At 39.5% G+C, this 21,862-nt stretch overlaps 1 protein-coding gene across 1 annotated transcript; it reads left to right on the top strand.

The window, feature by feature from the left end:
- Window positions 1–12,116: 12,116 nt before the first annotated feature.
- Window positions 12,117–21,652, top strand: LOC122038855 (serine/threonine-protein kinase UCN-like). Its single transcript, XM_042598814.1, has 2 exons — window positions 12,117–13,539; window positions 21,486–21,652. The coding sequence occupies exons 1-2, from the start codon at window positions 12,336–12,338 to the stop codon at window positions 21,650–21,652; spliced, it is 1,371 nt and encodes a 456-aa protein (XP_042454748.1). The 5' UTR covers window positions 12,117–12,335.
- The last annotated feature ends 210 nt before the right edge of the window (window positions 21,653–21,862 follow it).

Below are 21,862 nucleotides of genomic sequence, written 5' to 3'. Positions count from 1 at the left end.
CCAAATGGTAATTCAGTTGACTTAAAACACTATAGAAGTATGAAATGAAGATTACTATATTTAACTATAAGCATAATCGACATATTATTTATAGTAACTATGTATGCTAAATATCAAACATGCGCTAAAGAATCCCAATTATTAAATGTTAAAAGAATAATTAGATATCTAAAAGGAACCATAAATGTAGGAATGTGGTATCCAAGAACACCAAACTTTGAGTTAGTTAACTATTCTGATTCAGATTATGCTAGTTGTAAGTTAGATAGAAAGAGTATAAGAGGAGGATGCCAACTACTAGGACCATATTTAGTTAGCTAGTTTAGTAGAAAGCAATATTGTGTTGCCTTATCTACTACTGAAGCAGAATATATAGTAATGGGCGAATGCATAGCTCAATTGTTATGGATGTCTCATACCTTAAAAGACTTTAATCTAGAATACAAAAATGTTAAAACTTTATTGATAACTTAAGCTCTATAAATCTAATTGAAAATCCAGTTCATCACACTAGAAATAAACACATAGAAGTCAAACACCATTTTGTTAGAGACCATGTCACAAAAGGAAATATTAAACTTAACTATATTGAATCTAAATATAACTTAGCTAACATATTTACCAAACCATTACCTGAATATGAATTTAGCAACTTAAGAAGACAATTAGGAATGTGCCTTATAGACTAGTCTTTAATATGTATTTTTTAGAAAAATTATTACTTGTTATTTTTCAAATTTTGTCTTTAAAATTCCCCTTTTAAAAATTTGTTTTCAAAATAGCTTATCTTTATGGAGTAGCCTAGGACTTACCGTAAAATTGCATGCTCCTATAGTGTTAGCAGCTAGCATTTTACAAGCATAGTAGGATACCTTGTGTATTATGAAACATGGAATGGTGTGAGATGTTTAAAACTTAGCCTAAGATTTAAGATGTTTATATCAGTGCATCATTATAAATCTGGGCTTTAAACACATATATTGATCAATTTGAGTAATTTAGCTAGTAACAAACTAGTTAAAACCAAACACTCAAATTCAATAACCTTAGTTAGTAGCTGATATCTTGTGGTAGTCAGCTAATTACAAAGGTTGGACATTTCTTTAAGGATTATTTCATAGATGTTTGTCTTTCAAAATATTTTCAAAATTTATTCATTTCATACATAATTGGACTTATAGGAAAATATAAAGGGGAGAATAAACATCATTTTTAAATTCAAGACTAGGTGTAACGACTTGCCTTCTATAGACTAGGCTGTAAGGCCGGGGGTTACAATCATTGTGCTAACTGAACTATAAGGTGCGGAAGCTGTGCTAATTAAAGTCTACCCTACTAACGACTAGTAAGAACCTATAACTTGTGTTCTAAATACCTAGTCATTGTTGTACGTACACTGAAGAATGGGAGTTAAACTTGCTATCTGATCAAAAACCTGAAATCAGACACTTCTAGTTGAAATCAGACTTTCCAATCGATCGGCTGACCGATTGGAGTGGTTTGATCGATCCATTGGTCGATCCAACGTGCTACTGTGCACGGAAGTCCCGTTTGGATCGATCGGCTGATCGATCCAGTCTGGTCAATCGATCCAGAGATCGATTCAGAGGCTCTCTGTTCACGGGATTTAAATTCCTGATCGATCGGGTGATCCATCCATGGCTGATCGATCAGCTGACCGACTCATCAGCTCTCTGTACGCGACAGATCGTGTTTCGATCAATCGACTGATCGATCGAGGGCTCCTCAATCGATCAGCTGATCGACTCAATGGTGTTCTGTACACGGGGACTTCTTCCAATCGATCGGCTGATCGATTGAGGACTGCTCAATCGATCGGCTGATCGATTGGGTTTCTGATTTCTGCAGAAATCAAACCCGACCTCGTACAGAACCTTCAGAAATTCAACTACAAACACAACACTACCACTTGGCATGTCATTACTCATGGTTAGCTATCTAACATCCAAACACTAAGCAATCTAAGCATAACTTTCATGATTCAAGACACTTAACATCCTAAACTGAAGAAAAGTAACAACATAAAGAAATGCTAAGTTTGATGGTTTGCTAGTTCCAAAAAAAAATCTTTATTCCAAGTTCCTTCCCACACACATTTTTATCGCATTGCCCTCCAGCCTCCACTAATCCATCTTCCCTTTACCTTTATCTACAGTATAAGGAAAAGGAAACTATAAGCTTGGGAGCTTAGTAAGAAATCATCTACCTCACAAAACATGCATTCGATAAGATCATGCTTTCAAAAGATGTTATTTAAAATACATGCTGAAAATGTTAAAACATGGCATATGGACAATTAAATCATGCTAAACAATGACTAAACAAAAGCTATCCATTGTATCATCAAGCTAACTAAATCGATACATGTGCTAAGCTAATTATTATGACAATAAGGAAAACTAAACTGAAGCTAAGTTGTATTCACGTATCTGGTTGTGAAGTTTGAAAACTAGTTTCATAAATAGATAAAAATACTAAACATGCTGCTGATGGGCCCGGCAACTGTACTTGCTATGCGCGCATCCCTAACTAGGCCTGATGTACCAAGTCCCGAATCTAGTAGGGTACTAGGTTATCTAAACCTAGGGACGACTATGGGATCCCAACCCAAGGACAACTGAAGTCCAGTACAGTGTCACTGATAAAGTAAAATATTGATTTTTAATCTGACTATTTTGTCTTGTTCTGACTAGGTTATCTGAACCTAGAACTAGGTTATCTGAATCTAGAGGCGACTATGGGAGCCCACCCATTGGACCGTAGTCCCATATAAACTGAACAAGACTATGTACGTTGTTTAAAATGCATCTATAGCATTTATCTGGATTATTAAAATGTCTATCGTGGCATATTGCTGTGCAAGTCATTTTATGGAGCACTTGGTGTGCACTAATTCTACATATGGCTAAACTGAGACTGAAAACACATATGTTTAACTACTTATACTGCAGGTGAGAGGTTACATACATCTTGCGCTAGTTTTCTTACGAATCTGATCGCTAGTTTTCTGGAGAAGAAGATCTTTTCGGCGATCTTCTTACGTCTATACTTTCTTCTCGCAGAGGGGAGCGTCCTCGTGCCGAAATTATCACCGGATGGTGCTCCTATGGCCCTGGGGACGGAACCCTAGGTTTTCTTGGGCTTGTTGTGCTGAGAGGGTGCGGGAGAGAAGGAGGCGTCGGGTGAGGGTTTGAGGGAGAGGTGTCGTTCCAGAATAATAACTCTCCACTTAATTTCCCTATTTATATTAAGTGATTAATACACCCCCAACTAATCCTTAAGTATAATTGTTCTCCTCTTCTTTCAGCACACCCCTGCTGGGGCCCCTTGGTTACTAAAGTCACCCTATATGTCATAGAGTCCATAGGTCTCGGGTTCAATTCCCGCTTAGGCTATTTTACTTTTTTATTTAATTTTGCTACTTCTGCTATTCTAAAAATTCCAGAAAAATATCCTAAAATTCCAGAAGAATAATAGAATATTTATAAAATATCTATGAGAATTTTTTAGCGTTACAATCCCCCATACCTTATAAAAAGTTCATCCTCGAACTTAGAATAACTTTGGGTATTTCTGCCTCGTACTAGCTTCTGTCTCCCAAGTTGCCTCTTATGTTGTGTGATTTTGCCAAATGACTTTTACTAATGGTACCTCCTTTTTCCGCAATTTCTTAACTGCTCGGTCTATTATCTGAATAGGCCGACTGTCATAGCTGAGGTATCGCAGACTTGTACCGACCGAGGCTCAATCACCTGGGTGGCATCTGGGATATGCTTCTTCAGCATTGAGACATGAAATACGTTATGGATAGATGACATCTCTTGGGGTATCTCTATCTCATATGCTACCTTGCCAACTCTTCGGGAGATAACGTATGGTCCCACATATCTGGGACTTAATTTGCCCTTCTTCCCAAAACGCAGTACTCCCTTCATGGGAGACACTCGGAGGAATACAGTATCCCCAACTGAAAACTCTAAGGGTCGGTGCCGTGTATCAGCATAGCTTTTCTGGTGGCTCTGAGCTGTCTCTATCCTCTGGCGGATCTGCTGTATAGCTGCTGTGGTATCTGCTACTAGATCTGTCTGAAGTTCTAGCTCTTTTTGTTCACCACTTTCATACCAGCAGATTGGAGATCTACACCTCCGCCCGTAGAGAGCCTCGTAGGGTGCCATACCGATAGTGGCCTGATAGCTATTGTTGTATGTAAATTATGCTAAACACAGATATTTGCACCAACTTCCCTTGAAGTCTAGGGCACATGCTCGGAGCATATCTTCGAGTACCTGATTTACTCGCTCCGTCTGACCATCTATCTGAGGATGGAAAGCTGTGCTAAACTTTAACTTGGTGCCCAATGCTGACTGTACACACTCCCAGAAGTGTGACGTGAATCTACTATCTCTGTCTGATATAATGGCCCGTGGGACTCCAGGTAGTCTGACAATCTCCTTGAGATACAATTGAGCTAGCTGCTCCATGGAGTAGGATATCCTGATAGCTAAGAAGTGGGCTGATTTAGTCAATCTGTCGACTATTAAACAGATGGTATCAAAACCATTCATGGTTCTGGGTAGTCCCACTATTAAATCCATAGAAATATCCTCCCACTTCCATTTTGGGACCTGAATAGGCTGCAGAACTCCTCCTGTTCTCTGGTGTTCTGCCTTAATCCTCTGACAGGTCAAACAGGTACTAACATATCTAGCGATGTCTCTTTTCATCCCAGGCCACCAAAAATATTTCTTCAGGTCTTGATACATCTTGGTGGAACTAGGATACATCGCATAAGGAGTCCTGTGAGCCTCGTCTAGAATCTTCCTTCGTAGTTCCTCCTGATCCGGAACACATAGTCTATCACCAAAATACAATACCCCACTATCAGATACTCTGAACTCTCCACGTTCTGATTCTGCTAACCCTTGCTTGATTTTCTGAATTTCAGGGTCCTGATCCTTAGCTGTCTGGATGTCACCAAGCAGGGTAGATGCTAATGTCATAGTAGAGAGTTGCCCAATTATTAATTCGAGACCGAAATCTGTAATCTCCTTTTGTAGGGGAGGTGACATAGCTGCTGGGGATAGTAAGGTAGCACTGGACTTCCTGCTAAGTGCGTCTGCCACCTTATTGGCTTTTCCCGGGTGGTAGAGGATGTCTATGTCATAGTCTTTGACCAGCTTGAGACATCTACGCTGTCGCATATTCAGATCCTTTTGAGTGAAGAAATACTTCAGACTCTGATGATTTGTATACACTCTGCACTAAGCTCCATACAAGTAATGTCTCCAAATTTTGAGGGCGAACACAACTGTTACAAGCTCAAGGTCATGAGTAGGGTAGTTCCTCTCATAGTCCTTGAGTTATCTGGAGGCATAGGCGATCACCTTACTTTCTTGCATCAGTACTGCTCATAATCCCAATTTAGAGGCGTCACTGTAGATATCAAAGCTGTCTGTGTTTTCTGGCAGAGTCAGAATGGGTGCACTGGTCAATCTTCCTTTGAGCTCCATGAAACTGTTCTCACAATCCTTTGTCCACTGAAATTTTCTGTTCTTCCTGGTGAGAGCTGTCAATGGGGAGGCTATCCTGGAGAAGTCCTCTACGAAGTTTCTGTAATAGCCTGCTAGTCCCTGAAAGCTTCTGATCTCACTGGCGTTCTTAGGTCTTTTCTAGTTACTCACAACCTCTATCTTACTGGGGTCTACCATGATACTATCCTTGGAGATGATGTGACCTAAGAAGGATACCTGATCGAGCCAGAATTCACATTTCGTGAACTTCGCGTACAGCTGGTTCTGCTGAAGGGTCTGCAGTACTATCTTTAGGTGCTCTGCGTGTTCTTCCTGAGTTTTGGAATAAATAAGAATGTCGTCGATGAACACGATGATAAACTTATCTAAGTATTCTCTGAATACTCTGTTCATGAGGTCAATAAAGGTAGCTAGAGCATTTGTCACGCCAAAGGGCATGACTACGAACTCATAATGTCCGTATCTAGTCCTAAAAGCGGTCTTGGGTATATCACCTTTTTTAACTCTCACCTGGTGATATCCCGATCTGAGGTCTATTTTAGAGAACACTGCTGCTCCCTTTAGCTGATCGAACAGGTCATCTATCCTGGTGAGACACTACAAGAAAAAAGTTAAACAACAACGCTTTTTTGGCGTTGTCGTATGTACTTAAAAAGTGATGTTGTAGATGGTGTTGTAGAAAGTCATATCAAAGACAACGCTTTAAAAGCGTTGTGGTTGGTCACAAAGACAACGCTTTTTAAGCGTTGTCTTTTCGTTCTTAAAAAGCGTTGTTATAGATGCTGTTGTAAAAATGCACATATCAAAGACAACGCTTTAAAAGCGTTGTGGTTGGTCACAAAGACAACCCTTTTTAAGCGTTGTCTATTCGTTCTTAAAAAGCGTTGTTAAAGATGTTGTTGTAAAAATGCACATATCAAAGACAACGCTTTAAAAGCGTTGTGGTTGGTCTCAAAGACATTGTTTTTTAAGCGTTGTCTTTTATTACTTAAAAACGTTGTCTTTTTAAATTTATAAAAAATAGTGTTTTCTTAAAATAGTAAAAATTATAAAAATACTCAAAATTTACATATAATTGAATATCCACAACCACAATCATTTTTATAATAAGACTATTTAACAAATAAATAAAACTTTATATTATACAAACAAAATGTATACATATTGATCCACAAATTAAATTTGTATCATACAAGTTATCCTTAACTTCATGACAATAATTTTTCAAACACACAAGTTTTACAAAACCTCATCATTGACTAACCGCTGTTGTTGGTGTCCATCGCATGGAATTGCTTCTTTAAGTCCAAAAATCTCTTCTTCTGAAAGGCTTTCAGCTATCACTCTTAGAGCCATCTTCTTCAACTTGTCATCAGCACACCTGGGGTTGTAGGCAATCAAGAAATTTTGTATGAAAACTTTCATACATGTAAATCTCGTACTAAATAATATGTCAATGTTATATATACATGTAATTCATACCGTAAGTGTGTTTATATCATAACTGACAAGTTTTCTTTAGGGCCAACTTCTACTCAAGCTCTTTAAACACTGCATCAAAATAAAAAAATTGGCATTAGTTCTGTGCTAAATGAAAATCATATTTAGAGGAAAAAGCGGGAGTGCTGTAGATGGATATATTAACCAAGCATATTAATGTTTGACCTGTCTTTACAAGTTCTAAGCATATATATTAACCAAGCATATAACCTAAGAGGAATAAGTTACAAAATGCTACTTGATGTTTGACCTGTCTTTATTGGATTTTGCGGCCCCGGTCTTCTTGTAGCCAGGCACAATGTAATACTTGATGTTGACTCTACCTTTGCAGTTGTTTCGGCTTGAGGAGTGGCAAAGAATGGTGGAGTAGAGGATGGATTTCAGGTATTCATCCGTGCCATCGAGGAAATGACTCCAGTAGGTGACTAGCATGTTGACCAGGGCATGCTTGGAGAAGATGACTTGTTTCAGAAGCTTTTTAGATCAAAGATACGAAGTGCATTGTTATAAAACTAGATGCACGAACACTTGCTTATACGGTTCTTGAAATAAAATACATTCGTAACCGTCACTAGCCCAAGCTCAATAAGGAAAATTCACGGTAAATGTGCATAGTATACCTCAGATACTGCAGATGATAGGGAAGGCCAAAAGACAGTTTGACGCAAATATTGAGATTGCCCAAGCCAATCCATGGTACTAATCCTGACAGCTCCTCCAAATCGCACTGACTTGATTGTGTCCACCCATCCTTGTTCATCAGCTTGGAACCTTTGAAATGAAAACTGCATTGGGTACATGGAAAAAACAACAAAAAGGGAGGATAAATGATAGCCACCAACCTAATTGTTCACAAATATCTGTATAAGTTATTAAGGGTGTTCATAGAAGTTGATCCTTTAGCCGTGTCTGTTAGATGGTCAAATCTAGGCGCCAACTCAAAAATGTTGGCGTCCAAGTGTTAGTGTTCAACTACTTCTGATTTTCTTCATCTTTGAATTGTTAAATACATAGGGTATTTATAGGAATACTCAAGATGTATCTAAATAAATACATGAACCAATATTAAATGACATACATTCATCATCCGAAGAGTCATTCATGAATCCTCCAATATTCATGCTCCAGATGACCATACATTAGATTATAAGTCCAATTAATTTGATTGCAAGGTTGTAAACAGTCCTTGAGGGCTATTGATAGTGATTCCAGTACGTACTGGAAAATAATGGAACAAACCTATGAAACAGCTATCAAGGGATTCACTTCAACTTTCCTAAACCAAAGAAGAAACAGATGGATTACAAAAGAAAACAATTTGCACCATCAAACTGAAACTTATAATAAGACTTAATAAATTAATGAAAAAAGAATTGTTTAGAAGTTCACTGAGAAACATATGAAAATACAACAAATGCAACTACAAAAAAAAAATAAAAAACTAGTATCCAATTAACTTTTTTTTATACTTTCAGATCAAAAGGTCAAATTTATATACTTTGGTTCATGTTCAAGCAAGAGGATAACAATCTCATCGACAGTTAGTATTTCCTTTTAATATAGAACACTAAAAAGAAGGAATATCAATGATGAAACAAACCTGAAAATGCGAGCTACTGAGGCAGCGAGCAATCTACTTGAACAAGGTAATCATGCAGCGTTGGAACTCTGTCGTGAGCATCAAAGACCAAATATTACCAAATATTAAGATCACTGACAAACCAAATAATACCTTATTTTTAACAGCTATCTAGAGGATCTGGCTTTTTGACTTGAAGCTGGTTCAAAGAAGACAAATCAAATATACAAATACTAAGATGAAAGCATAATGAAGTAGTTAACTTTTTCTACTTTACCTGATTATAAGATCTACAGCTTCTTGCTCAATATTTTGCTGCACGAGTAATTATTAGAAAAACAAACCCAATAGTGGAACAAAAGCTAGATAAAGAAACTAGATAATTTACACTGATAGAACTTTACAGAATAACATATAATACAGTGCTTTGTACTTGCATATTAATCCAGAAAACATCCTTTCACCTAAGTGACAATTTTTCCAAAACATCATCATTCACTAAAAATTTTCACAAGTTTTTAAACTTCAGTGACAACTTTTCTTTGGGGTCAACTGCTCAAGGTCGATCTGGTAACTATGCACTGCATCAAAAAAATTGGCATTAACTATGATTCCACCAAAAAAAACCACCATTCCATGAACTTAAATCTAAATAGAATTATGGCAACTATCATTCCATACCTATTCATAAATATGATCTTGTATGCACTCCGCCAACTCGGACCGAACCTCATCAATTTGTTCACGAGAGTACCCTATTTTTGTGAACTGTGAGCATACACAATTTATGTTAATGGAAAAAATAATCAACACTGATCACTTTGCAATTTTAAATAGTTTATGTCAAATAATTTGAGATAAGCTAAATAATGTTACTATTGATTGCAGCGAATCTCTCTCAATAGTCTCAACTTCTTCAATAATTTCTCTCATAAATCGCATCACAAAAAAACCACATTGTTTCACATCCGGTTGTTGAGGAGCCTATATATAGTAATTAGAGTCAAATTGTTAATGAAAATTATACACATTACAATATATGTTAAACAAAAGTACACATACCTTAACTACTTCCCACTTAACATTTTTCCTACCTTTCCTTCCCTTGGTTGAATTAAACAATTTTAAGGCCCTTCATACGTTAAGAATATTTGTTAAATAAGATTTTTATTATAATAAATATTTACTAAAAGAAATCTGAACTCACATTTCCATTACGTATTTTGAATCATCATCGCGAATGCTGCAACTTAGGGAATCCAGCAGGTAAATAGCATCCTTGTAAGGTTCAATAACACTAAGATTCCAATGGAAACTAGGCAAATACATAGGATTAGATCATAAAATTGAATAAATTAAATTATCGAAAGGAAGCAATTGAAAGTGATGTTTTACTTCTTGCTTACCCGACATTACATGGCACTAACACTAGTTGATCTGTTGATGCACTTGTCAGCTTATCTGCTAAAAGAGTTGCCCTTTGATTCAGGGTTTCAAGCTTAACTGATTTGTCTTGTGCCGTTTTTGCCAGATATGGGAGTTTGTGAGGATTCATAAATCTGAATTTCTTTGTCTTGGTATCTTTCACCATCTTTTTATACAGACACCTATCATTGCAAAGAAAAAAAATATTTAGATACTAAATAATAAAATTTAGATACAAAACACTCATAATAAGTTGAAAAAAATAATGATCACTCATAACACTAAGTTATGACTGATGATAGTAACATCCATACATGAGAACTTACTATGAACAGTCTTGCATATTAAACATACCAGAAATGTATATATGCAAATTCTTTTATTTCTTGAGGACAAGCACATTTAAGATACTTAAAAATATACAAGAAAAAAGATATGAGCAAAGTACTTCCTGTCTAGAAGAACAAATGGCAGAAGGCAAACATTAAGGGCCGGTTGAAAATGAATGAGTTATATTTATGTAAAGTGTACCACATCAATTGATATTAGTAAACCTCTCAATAGAAATGATGAACTATTAACTTAATGAGAATAACATGGTATGAGAAAATTACTAGAAGTTGAATTTTTCAAGAGTAAACTTGTTCACACAACAATATTAGTAAACTTCTTGCAGTTCAAATCAGGGATTTTCTGTCTTGCTAGATATTAGAATTTCCCAGCAAACATAAAGCAATGCAGTAATTTCCCAGCATAAGTAAAGCAATGCAGTTGCAACTGAGAAAATAATATTTAGATACTAAATAATAAAATTTAGATACAAAACAATCATGTGGATTAAAAAATAATGATCACTCATAATAAGTTGGTGAAATTGTAACAATAAACCATAATAAGTTGCTAAAATTGGGAAGCAAACATGTGATGAAAAAGTTGTTGAAATTGCTTAAATAAACTTACTTACCATATGTAGGCAACGATCAAATTTCCTGAAATTGACTCCAAATGATACAAAGAATTGATGTCCTCAAGGTCAAGAAAAAGTTCACAATCTTCATCAAACACTTCATTATCTAAGCACATTGATATACATTTTCCTCCATCTAGAGCATGCTATAGAAACCTAGATACAAGGTCAAGAACGTTTCAAACCTGGTTGATTTATCTGCATCTGTTCTATAGAAACTCTAGCTATCACCTCTAAGTTCTCAATGCATTCACCATTAATTGATTGCAGCAAAAGGAAACCACTGCATGTAATAGACTTTTCGACTTGATCTCTTCTCCAAGTAAGAACATTTCAAACCTAGATACCTAGTAAATCCACATCTGTTCTATATAAACCCGTCACCTCTAAGCTCTCAATGCATTCATTCACCATTTACTTCCTCAATACATGCTCTAGTACTGAGAATTCAAGCTATGCAAGGAATGGTTGTTAAACTCCTCATTGCACTGCTTGCCTTGGCTTCCTCACGCAAAGGGTATGCATGCATGCAACTTTACTCTCGAAAACTAGAAGATATATTGAAGTCATTATCAGAAGAACATGAAAATTTACTTACAATCTTGTGTACTGTGTCCACCAAATCTTCACCTTCAAACTCTCCTCCTTTGTTGGCGCGTCCTTTCTTCCACATAATAGCTCTATTGATGTCATTATCATCACATAATTCAGTCCCCTACAACAAAGAAAAATCAAATAACAAATGTGAAATAATTTAATGTGAATCAATTAGAGGGTTCTTAGAGGAAATATATTTTAAAAATACTTACAATTTCTTCAGCAAAGCGTGCATACCCTTTGCGTGAGAGTCGATGAGGATATCTATTTTTTTTCCTTCGCTCTTTTTGTTGATCACTGAGTTTCTAGTTATTTCAAACAGGCGACATATCAAATTTGAATAATACATAATGAATTATGATCGAATAGTTTCAAAAGAAAAAATTTAGAATCTTACAATGAAATCTTCAGAAATGCGACTAATGACAAACGCACGCCAATCTTCTCTTGTAATTTCAAAGCCAACAGGTGGCTCATTCAACTCCTCAGGTTTGTCACGCCTGCTTAAAATAAATTTTTGGGTGAGATGGGTCTTGTATTGCCTCCACTTACTGTTTGCAGACCTCAATTTTTGGGTGAGAGGAACACACGGAGCTTGAGCGCTTGAGCTGCTTCAAGAAGAACAAGAATCGAGCGAGATGTGGAAACAGAGACCATTGAGGCAAACACTCAAACACGTTACCTGCATTGTATAGGTTGGTTGATCCAAATTCAAATGGATGAGGAGGTGGTGTTGGATTTGAACCAGATCAGGGCGGTTCGCGTCCTGGGCCGTGGAGCCATGGCCTCGGTCTTCCTCGTCAGCGCCGCACCCGGCAGTCGCCTCCCCACGCTCTTCGCCCTCAAGGTGTTCGACAAGCAGTCCGCCGCCAAACCCCACGCTCTCCGCCGCGCCCGCTGGGAGCTATCCCTATTGTCCCGCCTCTCAGCCGCTCCCGGTGATCACCACCACCCGTTTCTCCCTTCCCTCCTTGGCTCCGTCGAGACGCCGGACCTCCTCGCTTGGGCGATCCCCTTCTGCCCCGGCGGCGACCTCCACGCCCTCCGCCGCTCCCTTTCTCCTTCCAACGAGGAGGCGTTCTCCGCGGACGCGATCCGCTTCTACCTCTCGGAAATCGTCACCGCTCTCGCCCACCTCCACTCCATGCGCGTCGCCTACCGCGACCTCAAGCCAGAGAACGTCCTCCTCCGTTCATCCGGCCATATTATGCTCGCCGATTTCGATCTCTCCCGCCACCTCCCTGCCAGATCGACCACCCACTCCTCCCTTCCTCCTCCACTTCCCTCCGACAACCACAGCCACGCCCCCCGGAGGAAACTCACACGCGTGTTCTCCTTCGGCGCCGCGGACGACCAGATCAAGAAAGGGAGGTCGGCGAGAGTCTCCCCGGCGAGTCGCCGTAGGACGAGTTCCTCGTCCATCTCGAAATCCAGAGAAGGATCCGGTGGTGACGACGAGCGGTCGTTCTCGTTCGTGGGGACGGAGGAGTACGTGGCGCCGGAAGTGGTGCGCGGCGAAGGGCACGGCTTCGCGGTGGACTGGTGGGCGCTTGGGATCCTGGCGTACGAAATGGCATACGGACAGACGCCCTTCCGGGGGCGGAACAGGAAGGAGACGTTGCGCAACATTCTTACGCTGCCGCCAATGTTCCCAGGCCGGCGGCGCACCGATCTCACTGACATTATCGAGCGGCTCGTGGTCAAGGACCCGGAGAGGAGATTAGGGTTTAGTGGGGGTGCGGAGGAGGTGAAGGCGCACCCTTTCTTCGATGGGGTGAAATGGGAGCTTTTGCCAGAGGTGGCGCGGCCTCCGTTCCTGGCGCCGGTAATTTTACCTTTCTTTCTTCCGTTCCTCCTACTCTCGAATCTGCTCTGCGAGGAAGGAACTAAGATCGAAGGGTTCAGAGGAGTTGAGGAGCCGTGAGAAGATTAGGAAGGGTAAGCTGACTTTGATTGAGGAGATGGGGAAATGCGAGATTAGGGATCTCGACTTGGAGGAGTTGGGCCGGCGTGAGGAGTTTTGCGTGAGGAGTTTGGGTCGAGATTAGGGTTCAGAGGAGATCACGCGGCAAGGAGAGGAGAAGGCGCTCGTGGAGAGGAGTGGAGAGGAGAAGGCGCTCGTGGAGAGGAGAAGGAGAGGAGAAGGCACTCGTGGAGAGGAGAAGGAGAGGAGAAGGCACTCGTGGAGAGGAGTGGAGAGGAGTGGTGAGGAGAAGGCGCGCGCGCGTTGAGGGTTTAGAGTTTAGCAAAGCGAGGGCTGCGAATTTATTTTAAGTGAGTTTAGGGGAAACATACACAACACTTTAAAAAACATTTTTTTAAAAAAATGTTGTCTTTGACCATAAACAACAACACTAAAGACAACACTTCATTAAAAACCGTTGTCTTTAGTAAAAAGTAAATACCATAGACAACGCTTTTCACTAAAAGCGTTGTAAAACAAAGAACGACAACGTTTTTATTAAAAAGCGTTGTCTATTGGGTGTTGTTGAATGCAAAAATTCTTGTAGTGAGAGGATACCTGTTCTTAATCGTGACTTGGTTTAATGCTCGGTAGTCTATGCATAGGCGCATGCTCCCGTCCTTCTTCTTCACGAACAATACAGGCGCTCCCCATGGTGAGTGACTAGGGCGTATGAAGCCCTTGTCAAGCAGCTCCTGTAGTTGCTCCTGAAGTTCCTTTAGTTCTGGCGGAGCCATGCGGTAGGGTGCTTTGGAGATGGGATTCGTACCGGGGATAATTTCTATCTCAAATTCAATCTCCCTATCTGGTGCTAGGCCTGGTAACTCCTCAGGGAAGACTGCTGGGTAGTAACATACAACTCAGACCTCTTCTAGCTCCCGGTCCTTGTCCTTACTAGTATTGACTACATGTGCTAGGAATCCCGTACATCCTGAATCAAGTAGTTTCTGTGCTTTCAGAGCTGAGAGAAAATTCTTGGCCTTTCTCTTTGGTTCTCCTACGTACCCAAACTGCACTCCTGCTTCGGGTTGGAATACCACTCTCTGTTTACGGCACTCTATGGAGGCGCCATACTTGATCAGAAAGTCCATTCCCAAGATGATGTCGTAGTCAACCATCTCTAGCACTATCAGATCACCAAAAAGCTCTCTGTCTGCTATAATGACTGGTACTGCTCGGAGTCAGTGTGCGGATGCCATAATTTCTCCTGAAGGTAGTGTCGTTAGAAACTGACCACTGAGTGCCTCTGGAGATATTGCTAGCTTTTCGGCGAATGTCCTGGATATATATGAATGGGTTGCCCCAGTATCGAATAAGACAGTTGTACTTTGCTGTAAAATACTAATCTGACCTGTAACAACTGTCGAGGCATTCGCTACGTCCTCTCTGGTGAGTGAGTAGATCCTCACGTTGGTTGTGGCTGAGGGGGCTTCTAGTCTGCCCTGACTGATGTGTGGACCATCTATAGCAGCCTACATCTGATGTAACTGCGCTGGGTTACCTTCGTACTGGATCGGCTGTGGTGGAGGGAAACTGGTCTTGTTTTGGCATTTCTTAGCCATATGCCCTTCTTGGCCACATTCAAAGCATCCTCGTGTGCCCTTGCGACAAACTCCTGGGTGGAATTTCCCACAAGTAGAACACTTGGGATAGCTAGGCTGTTTACTTGCTGGTCCTCCTTTTGGGTAACTCCCTGGTTTACGTTTGTGGCTGGAGTTCCCTTTCCAGTTAGAGCTGTGGCCCTGGTGTTTCTGAGTACTTGAGCCTCCTTGGCCTTTAGACTCTGAAAAGGCTTGCTTCTACTGCTTGATACTGTTCTGGTAATGCTCGGTGGTCAGAGCACTGCTTACTAGTTCTTCTGTAGTTTGCGGCCTATGAACGCTGCTGGCCACGTTCATTGCTATTTCCGGCCTTATCATCTTGAGCATCGACCGGACTCATTCTCTTTCAGTGCTGACTAGTTCAGGGCATAGACGAGCCAGTCTGTTGAATTTCTTCACGGCCTCCTCAATTGAAAGGTTGCCCTGACAAAATTCAGTGAACTCGTCATAGTGGCGGTTTGTGACCCGCATGTGAAAGAACTCCTCAAAGAATTCTCTCTCGAAGTCAGCCCATGTCATCTGGTTCACTGGGCACTTCGCTTTAATTCTCTCCCACCACATACGAGTCTCTCCGTGGCAGAATGAGGCACATTTTCAACGCCAGTCCAGAAGCTCCATCATACTCTCTAGTGTTTTGAACCAGGCTTGGGCATCCCATGGTTCACCGTGTCCGAAGTTCTTTGGTTTGATCTTCGCCACTGGATCGAGATATGCTTCTCCCTTGCCCCTGCCATCCCGGATCAGGAACCTCTATCACTCTGGGGTTGCTAAGTTAAGTTCGGAGTGATAGTGGGAGTGTTCTGCTGATTAGCAGCCTTAGGGTGGCTATCTCCTCGTCTAGTTGTTTCGTAATCGAGCCACATGGTCCGGGAGGCACTAAACCGCCCGCCGCTCGAGTGCCTTTCTAGCTGGGCATCCTCTTACCATTTTCTAGGGAAATAGAGAACATACATAACTACTACAATCATATTTACATACCTACTATGATCTTGTTAGATGTTATCATATATGAATATGTTGTAATTATTTATAAACATGAAAGAAAGAAACATAAATAAAGTGAGAGATAGTCTTACTTGGAAGCTGTAGGTTCAATGCTGATATGTGTGTGAGGAAATATGGAACTTGCTCTGATACCAGTCTGTAACGACCCGCCTTCTACTGACTAGGCTGTAAGGTTGGGGGTTACAATGATTGTGCTAACTGAACTATAAGGTGCGGAAGCTGTGCTAATTAAAGTCTACCCACCTAACGACTAGTAAGAACCTATAACTTGTGTTCTAAATACCTAGTCATTGTTGTACGTACACTGAAGAATGGGAGCTAAACTTACTATCTGATCAAAAACCTGAAATCAGACACTTTTAGTTGAAATCAGACTTTCCAATCGATTGGCTGATCGATTGGAGTGGTTTGATCGATCCACTGGTCGATCCAACGTGCTACTGTGCACGGAAGTCCCGTTTGGATTGATCGGCTGATCGATCCAGTCTGGACAATCGATCCAGAGATCGATTCAGAGGCTCTCTATTCGCGGGATTTAAATTCTCGATCGATCGGCAGATCGATCCATGGCTGATTGATCAGCTGATCGACTCATCAGCTCTCTGTACGCGATAGATCGCATTTCGATCGATCGGTTGATAGATCGAGGGCTCCTCAATCGATCAGCTGATCGACTCAATGGTGTTCTGTACGCGGGGACTTCATCTAATCGATCAGCTGATTGATTGAGGACTGCTCAATCGATCGGCTGATCGATTGGGTTTCTGATTTCTACAGAAATTAGACCCGACCTCATACAGAACCTTCAGAAATTCAACTACAAACACAATACTACCACTAGGCATGTCATTACTCATGGTTAGCTATCTAACATCCAAACACTAAGCAATCTAAGCATAACTTTCATGATTCAAGACACTTAACATCCTAAACTACAGAAAAGTAACAACATAAAGAAATGCTAAGTTTGAAGGTTTGCTAGTTCCCAAAAAAAATCTTTATTCCAAGTTCCTTCCCACACACATCTTTATCGCATTGCCCTCCAGCCTCCGCTAATCCATCTTCCCTTTACCTTTATCTGTAGTATAAGGAAAAGGAAACTATAAGCTTGGGAGCTTAGTAAGAAACCATCTACCTCACAAAACATGCATTCGATAAGATCATGCTTTCAAAAGATGCTATTTAAAATACATGCTGAAAATGCTAAAACATGGCATATGGACAATTAAATCATGCTAAACAATGACTAAAAAAAAGCTATCCATTGTATCATCAAGCTAACTAAATTGATACATGTGCTAAGCTAATTGTTATGACAATAAGGAAAACTAAACTGAAGCTAAGCTGTATTCACGTATCTGGTTGTGAAGTTTGAAAACTATTTTCATAAATAGATAAAAATACTAAACATGCTGCTGATGGGCCCGGCAATTGTACTTGCTATGCGCGCATCCCTAACTAGGCCCGAGGTAGCAAGTCCCAAATCTAGTAGGGTACTAGGTTATCTAAACCTAGGGACGACTATGGGAGTCCAACCCAAGGACAACTGAAGTCCAGTACAGTGCCACTGATAAAGTAAAATACTGATTTTTAATCTGACTATTTTGTCTTGTTCTGACTAGGTTATCTAAACCTAGAACTAGGTTATCTGAACCTAGAGACGACTATGGGAGTCCACCCATTGGACCGTAGTCCCATATAAACTGAACAAGACTATGTACGCTATTTAAAATGCATCTATAGAATTTATCTGGATTATTAAAATGTCTATCGTGGCATATTACTGTGCTAGTCATTTTATCGAGCACTTGGTGTGCACTAATTCTGCATATGGCTAAACTGAGACTTAAAACACATTCGTTTAACTACTTATACTGCAGGTGTGGGGTTACTTACATCCTACGCTAGTTTTCTTATGAATATGATCGCTAGTTTTCCGGAGAAGAAGATCTTTTCGACGATCTTCTTACGTCTATACTTTCTTCTCACGGAGGGGAGCGTCCTCGTGCCGGAATTATCGCTAGAAGGTGCTCCTATGGCCCTAGGGGCAGAACCCTAGGTTTTCTTGGGCTTGTTGTGCCGAGAGTGTGTGGGAGAGAAGGAGGCGCCGGGTGAGGGTTTGAGGGAGAGGTGTCGTTCCAGAATAATAACTCTCCACTTAATTTCCCTATTTATATTAAGTGATTAATACACCCCCAACTAATCCTTAAGTATAATTGTTCTACTCTTCTTTCAGCACACCCCTGCTGGGGCCCCTTGGTTACTAAAGTCACCCTATATGTCATAGAGTCCATAGGTCTCGGGTTCAATTACTGCTTAGGCTATTTTACATTTTTATTTAATTTTACTACTTTGGCTATTCTAAAAATTTTAGAAAAATATCCTAAAATTCCAGAAGAATAATAGAATATTTCTAAAATAACCTTGAGAATTTTCGGGCGTTACACTAGGTCTCTTTTCCTTAGAAAATTTAAAAAATTCATATTGGTTCAAACTTTATCCTCTTTATCAAATTTTCAAAACTCATGCATTTTCAAAATATGTTTCAAAAATACTCTTTACGTAACATTTTAGAAATAATACACTTATGTATTTTCCTTATAAATATATATTTCAAATTTCTTCTATTTGCTTCAAATATTTCAAAAACATGGTTTCATATATAATTATCATTTTCAAAATTCAACTTAAATTCTTTTTTCAAAATCTTAAATTCTAACTTAGTTTGAAAACTTTGTTAAAATTTTTGATTTTTTTTTTGAAAAGTTATAGTTATACCACTCAAAGTTTCAAATTTTGAGATCAAATTTCTAAGACCATTTCAAAACTTATTCCTTGCAAATAAAAATCTAAGAAATTTTTAAGAACTTTATCTAATTCTTTTTGGTCCAAGCTTTATTTAGAAAATTTTAGCGGTTATCAAATTTCTAGAATTTTGACTCAAAATTTTCAAAACCTTAGTTTTTCCCTTTGAAAGTTTTAAACTTGTTGTTTACTATTACTCTAATTTTTTATGTGTATTAAAGGGGGAGAGATATTATAGCTTAAATCAAAGGGGAGCTATTAATCTTAGGGAGAGAGTTAAAGAAAAATGCTTGTTTATTTATCTTTGTATATTTTAAAATGAACTATGAACCTAGTTGCCAAACATTAAAAAAGAGAGATTGTTGGTGCAGAATGCACCAGAATTGAACTTGAGTTTTGATGTTGTCAAATGTCAAAGTTAAATCTTGTTGTGATCTAATAATTTGACTAAGTGTGCATGCTGTTTACTTAACCGGGAAAGCCTTAATTGCGGATAGGTAGGGAAGTCTTAGCAGATCATGGAAGCCAGCCAAGAATTCCAGGTGGGTCGAGGACCTGCCACCTGGCAGTTGGATTCGATAGGTCTGGAGGACTTGATATCGAGAGGAAGTCCTAGTGAGCTGATTTGATGCTAAACTGAAGTCCAAATAGGTTTGGAGGATATGATATTTGGCAGGTAGATTGAGGTAAGAAACTAAAGTGGAGTGATAGGGAGGTCATGCCCTAGGAAGAGACAAACTCTAGGTCACTGATCCAACTGAAGAAACCAAGAGGTTTCCAAGTTGAGATCAAGACAGGTCTTATATCTTTTTTATTCATGCATTATTATACTATGCTAACTTTGTTTTGAAGGAGTATTTTTATACTTATGGAATTAACTCTATTTTACAGAAACTAGAAGGATCGGTTGACCAAACCAAGGGATCAATGGACCGAACCAGGCTGACGTGGCATAGAGTTTAGATCGAGCAAAATAGACTTGGTAGAAAGGTTGATCGGTTGATCGAACATATGGATCAGTAGACCAAACCAGATATGGTAAGCACAGTGGCAGATTCGATCTCAACAGAAGTTAGAAACTATAGGGATCAGTCGACCGATCAAGGTGATCAGTCCACTGATCAATTAATGCTCTTAATTACATGAAGATTGGATCTCATCATCGAAAGAAAGAGAAGTATTCATTCAACCGATAGAGGGTTCAATCGACCAAATATATCCATCGGCTGAAGGGTTTTTTAGCCAACCAATCAACACTTATAAAAGCAAGCCTCTAGCACCAAGCCATTGTAACCAATTCTACATTCTATTGTGCTACTCTGCTACTGCTCATGTTGCTTCTAATCTTCTACTAAGCGTGCAAGCTACATCACTAAGAAGCTTCAACAATCATCATTGTTGTATTGTTAGTATTTCTATTTAGTTTGCATTTTATAGTATTAACTTTTCTGTGTACATTACCTCTTTTTTGAAGTTTTCAGAAAGAGGAATATTAGTGAATTGCCCAATGGAGTGATCAAGGATCATGGGTCTTGGAATAGGAGTCGTCATAGGCTTCGAACCAAGTAACCGAATGAGTCTCCTTGTTTTTGTTTTTATTTTGCTGCTTCTTTGATATTTCAAATCGAAAAGAAAAGTTTTTTTTAACAAGCGATATTCATCCCCCCCTTTTATCACATTTTTAATCCTTCAAGAACTCAGTTTAATATCTACAGTGTCATTTTAAGAGCTTCAGTTCACAAGAATTTAGGAAGTTTTTAGTTGCTGCGCATACTCCTAACCATGTCCATTAAAGTTTGATTTCTTCTTTCAGCCACACCATTCGGGTTTGGTGAACAAGGCATGGTGTATTAGACAATATTCTTATTTTCTTAAAGAAACTTTGCAAATAAACCAAGTGTTTGTCCACTCTCAATATATCTACCATAGTATTATCCACCTCTATGTGTTCTCACAATCTTAATTTATTTTTCACATTATTTTTCTACCTCTTCCTTAAATATCTTAGAGATGCTTAATGTTTCTGATGTGGATGCCTTTGTTGGACTCCACTATAATTGGAAGCACATTACTAGCTTAGAATAAATCTTCTACTACCTAATTTGATAATTTAGAATAAATCTGCTTCTACCTAATTAGCTACTAAATAAATCTGCTACTGCCTATTTGGTTACTATCCAAATTCTTCTACTATCCAAATTTACTATTGTTATAAGTAGAAATAAATAAAGGGCATTTATTTTATTTGATTCCTTGTTTCTTATAGGGATTGTCTTTTCCTTTTTCTCCTTGAATAGTCTATGTAATTAACTCCTTATAAAAGGAGTGTTATTATTAATGAAGAGCGAAAGAAAATTGAGTAATTGGGACTCTGTCTAGGATGAGTCTTTCCTCCTCCCTTTCCCCCTTACGTGTTGCATGACCAAGTACGGGTCTGGATCTCGACCTGTGACTCGATCCTATACTCAGAACCATATCAACTTGGTATCAGTGCTGATCATGGGTGACACAGATCCAATCGCATCCAAACTCGATGACTTCATGGAGAAATTGACCTCGCATCAGCATGTTTTTATGGAGGAAATCACCTCCCGCCAGCAAGGAATAGAGGAGAAGATTACCGAGATTTCCCGTACTATTCAAGATGCTAGACGATGACCTTTGCCCACTTCAGACATCCCTACCAGCGTAGAGTATGACCCTTCTAGAGGCTCGGGGGTTAAAGTTGAACTGCCAACTAGCGGCACCATGGCTCCGCGATACTCAAAGATGGAGTTCCCCACCTATTCTGGAGAAGGGGATCCGCTGAGATGGGTTAAAAGGTGCAAAAAATTCTTTACCAATCAAAGGACCACAGAGGCTGACAAG

The sequence above is a fragment of the Zingiber officinale genome, chromosome 1B, assembly GCF_018446385.1.
Source record: "Zingiber officinale cultivar Zhangliang chromosome 1B, Zo_v1.1, whole genome shotgun sequence".
In the NCBI taxonomy this organism is placed as follows: domain Eukaryota; kingdom Viridiplantae; phylum Streptophyta; class Magnoliopsida; order Zingiberales; family Zingiberaceae; genus Zingiber; species Zingiber officinale.
Note: the sequence above shows the minus strand (reverse complement) of the source record. Positions and strands in the feature narration are given on the sequence as shown.